Consider the following 4,130-nt stretch of genomic DNA (forward strand, 5'->3'; position numbering starts at 1 on the left):
TTTAGGGCATACACCTAGGGTTTTCTTTTTCAGCCTACTCTCTCAAGTAACTGCAACAGGGATAACATTTGCAAATAAGCATGGATTGTCGGTTCCATAGCATCAATGGAATACTTGTCTGCAACAGCCTTGACATTTCACCTCTTATTTTATGCTTTACTCAAGAAAGCCAAAAATAATAACTGCTGTGAAGGCTATCATTTCTTGGAATTGTCAATATTCAGCAAGGATTTTCCTTGTGACTTTCTTCTGTGCAAATAGCAGATTCTAATCATGGTCCCTATGCGTCGCCTTTGAATGTGAATTTGAAGGTATCGCCTTGCTCTTTCAGATTTACAGGTGTTAACCTGCTCACGGTATAATTTGTTCCTTCAGGGTTGGAAATCGATTTTTCACTAGGCTGTTCTTCCTATTCAGACTCCTCATTCTTGTTTCATACTCTGCTTAGATGACAGATCAGTTGATATCTAGAAACAGCTTCCCAAAGGCAAACTTAACTGGCTCTAATAGGAAACAAAGTCAAGAAACAGCGGATCAGTGCAGCATTCGAACCACTAATAGAAATGGATCACATGGGGAATTTGCATGACAGAGTGGTCTGACATACTGGTATGGAGAAACTACGACTCTCTCAGGAGCACATGCCTGCAGTGGGGCCAGAAAATGCCACTATGGTGGTAACTGAGTTTTTTCTATTAGGATTTGGAGACCTCAAGGAACTGAATGCCTTACTCTTCTTGGTATTTGGTATTGTCTATCTCCTCACAGTTTCTGCTAATCTGCTTCTTGTAGTACTGGTATGCACTCAACAAGGACTCCAGACTCCAATGTATTTCTTTCTTGCAAACCTTTCATGCCTAGAGGTCTGTTATACATCCAATATTGTACCCCGAATGCTGGTGGACTTACTGCGGGAACATAGGATGATCTCCATGCTAGGTTGTATAACTCAGCTATACTTTTTTGGGGCCCTGGGAAGCACTGAGTGTTATCTCCTGGCAGTAATGTCATATGACAGGTACCTGGCTATCTGCAGGCCCCTGCACTATTCAACATTATTACATGGAACCCTATGTGTGGAACTAGCAATTGGCTCATGGCTTTGTGGCTTCTCCGTGGCAGCTGCCTTCCAGGCTGCTATGCTATCCAGCTTGAATTTCTGTGGAGGCAATGAGGTTGACCACTTCTTCTGTGACTTGAAACCTCTTCAGAAGCTCTCCTGCTCGGATCCCCACCTGGTTAACCTAGTCTGCATGAGTCTAACATCCCTGGTAACCCTGGTCCCCTTTGGACTAACTTTAGTCTCTTACTGGAAGATTCTTGCAGTGGTCTTGTGTATACCTTCCATTATTGGCAGGCAAAAGGCATTCTCCACTTGTTCTTCTCATTTAGTAGTTGTGACCTTGTTTTATGGGACTTTAATCTTGGTCTATGCTGTACCATTAGCTGGCCAGTATCCAGTTCTCAACAAAACTTTCTCCTTGTTCTATACTGTTATAACTCCAATGTGTAATCCTCTCATCTACAGCCTCAAAAACAGAGATGTCAAGGAGGCGCTGAAAAAATTTAGCATCTGGTTCTGTAATTTTAGCTTTACTTAACCAATTGAAATGATAGCAATCTGAAAAAAACTAATCTTCTGGTCAGTGAGGCTAGCAAACAAGGGTAGATTATGATTAATGTAACTCCAAACAATCGCTAAGCTCTCAAATCATTATTTGAAGGACACGTTTTTCTTAATATACTTGGAATAATCTAGTTTTCCTTGAAGATATTTATATTATAAGAGGAAATAAATGCTTGCTAGTTTACAGGAAAGATGCATAGTGAGATACATAAAATGTAACTGATGCACCCAGTGTCCCCAGGAACATAGTCTAGGAGGTAAGAACTAATTTTCACTTGTGATTCATTTCCACTCATTGAAGTGTAACATGGAAACCAATTAATATTACAATTAATAAATGACAATAAAAATACAAAAGTGATCATCCTTATTTGGGTCCCACTGAGTCTTTACTGGCTTTTTTGTACTTTTTTATTTTTGGAAAATTTAATATTTGTATATGCAGAATATTGTCCATTTCCTACCTATACTTCTCTTATCCTCCTTTCTTTCTTGTATTTAATCTCTCCTTCTCAAGTCCCGTTCTATGTTTCTTTGTCTGTTTTGCATGAGTACGAATGGAGAATTAGCTGGGAAATTAGCAGTATGTCAAGGGCTACACCACTGAAGAAAATGGCACCCCTGTTGGTATATCTGGCCAGACAGGTCAGTATTGTAGCATATAGTGTCTACCATTGATGACATGCCAGTTATGAGGCTAACCACTTGATTCATGACTAAATAGACACAAGGCCTGTTTCTTGGTACATATTTCATGTCTGGCATAGTAAACCTGGTACTAAGTTCATAACTGGAGAGATCATCAGTTCTAGAGAAACCTGTTACTGATCCCATATTAAATAGTTACACTGACAAATGGTCTCTAAATATTTATGTTTATACCTATATATTTTCAACTTTGTTCAGTAACAGGATTTTTTTGAAGTGGGTCAATGCAGACACTTTACTGTTTATGGGAGATAAGAAACTATGCATGCTCAGCCATAGGTGAGACACCTGCATTACCCCCACCAAGGCTATAGAAGAGTGGGAGAAAGGACTTTAAGAGCTGGCTGATGAAGAGTTCAGCTGGGAAACTCTGACTTCAGGGGATGGCGTGAGTATTGCAAACATCAGCTCACAGCACTTGTGGTTACAGGCACAATACCAAGCCAGTCAAAAATCCAGCATGAATTTGAGAGGGGATCCCAAGGCTCCACCCTTACTAGAGAAGCTATTGACAGTCAATGGTTGATGAGGGAAGGAAAGTCACTTCCTTTTGCACAAATGGCTGTTAGTCAACTGCACATGCCTCAGTGATTGTCCCACACCTACACATATAAGGACAACACTACTTTGACCCAGGGTGTTATCAACAACAACAAAAAAATATGTGGTGATACTGAGTTGGGAGTGAGATAGGTTGGAGAGAACTAAGTGGAGTGGGAAAAAGTTGATTATGGATGGATATGATCTAAGTGGATGGTATAAATACATGAAAATTCAAAGAATAAATAAAACTATTATAGATGTAAAAATCTTTAAAATGAAAATAATACCCTTCCCCAAGAATTTACTAACTGTTCATAGCTTCCCAGTGAATGTGTGGGACCTTATAAGCCCCTACTTGATTCGTGTTAGAGCTTTGACTACCTTGATATTTTTCCAGTTTTGTGTGGATAACCACATTTCTATGAGTTAATGTGTGTGACTGCCACACTCTGTCCTCAAAACCCTGTTATACTCCTCCCCAAACTCTGGCTTTTACATTCTTTCTACCCCTTCTTTTCATGATATTCCCCATCAAACTCATGGGTTGATGTCCCCCTTCCTCCACTGGAAGTCCCTCCTGACTACAGGAAGTGACCACATCAGTCTCTATATATCTCGATGGCAGAAGTCTCAGGTATGGTCACTCCCATAGACTCCCAGGATCCTTTCCCAACCCCAAGTCCCAGGTCTTCAACTAGTTCCAGAGATGTCCCCTACAAATTTCTGTTTTCTCTCCCAGCCCTCTCCTGGCCCCTCCCTCCCACATCGGATCCCCATCCCCGTTCCCCTATTCATATCTGCTCCCACCCAGATCCCTCCCTCCATCCACATCCTATGACTATTTTTGTTTACCATTCTGAGTGCGAAAACTCATGCATCCTCCCTTGGGTCCTCCTTAAGAGTTAGTTTTTTGGGGTCTGTGGACTGTAGCATGGTTATCCTGTACTTTATGGCCGATGTCCATTCATCAGTGAGTACATGCCTTACTTGTCTTTCTGGGTCTAGGTTAACCTCACTCAGGATATTTTCTAGTTCCACCTGTTTATATCCAAATTTCATGATGACCTTGTTTATAGATTAATAGTATCCCCATTGTGTAAATGTACCACACAGCCTTTATCCACTCTTCAGTTAAGGGACATCTCGGTTGTTTCCAGTTTCCAGCTACTATAAATAAACTTGCCATGAACATAGTTGAGCAAGTGTCTCTGTGGTATAGTGGGACATGTGTTAGGTATATGTTCAGGAGCAG

The 4,130-nt window shown here is 40.8% G+C and overlaps 1 protein-coding gene across 1 annotated transcript; it reads left to right on the forward strand.

Moving 5' to 3' along the window:
- Window positions 1-641: 641 nt before the first annotated feature.
- On the forward strand, window positions 642-1,601 carry Olfr1320 (olfactory receptor 1320). The gene has a single exon (NM_207240.2). It carries the CDS (start codon window positions 642-644, stop codon window positions 1,599-1,601), a length of 960 nt encoding a protein of 319 aa, NP_997123.2.
- Window positions 1,602-4,130: the final 2,529 nt, after the last annotated feature.

The sequence above is a fragment of the Mus musculus genome, chromosome X (genome assembly GCF_000001635.26).
Source record: "Mus musculus strain C57BL/6J chromosome X, GRCm38.p6 C57BL/6J".
NCBI classification, from domain to species: Eukaryota; Metazoa; Chordata; class Mammalia; order Rodentia; family Muridae; genus Mus; species Mus musculus.

What these genes read in the sequence shown, in the direction of transcription:
- Olfr1320 (NM_207240.2), top strand. Translation starts at nt 642, where the DNA reads ATGCCTGCAGTGGGGCCAGAAAATGCCACTATGGTGGTAACTGAGTTT.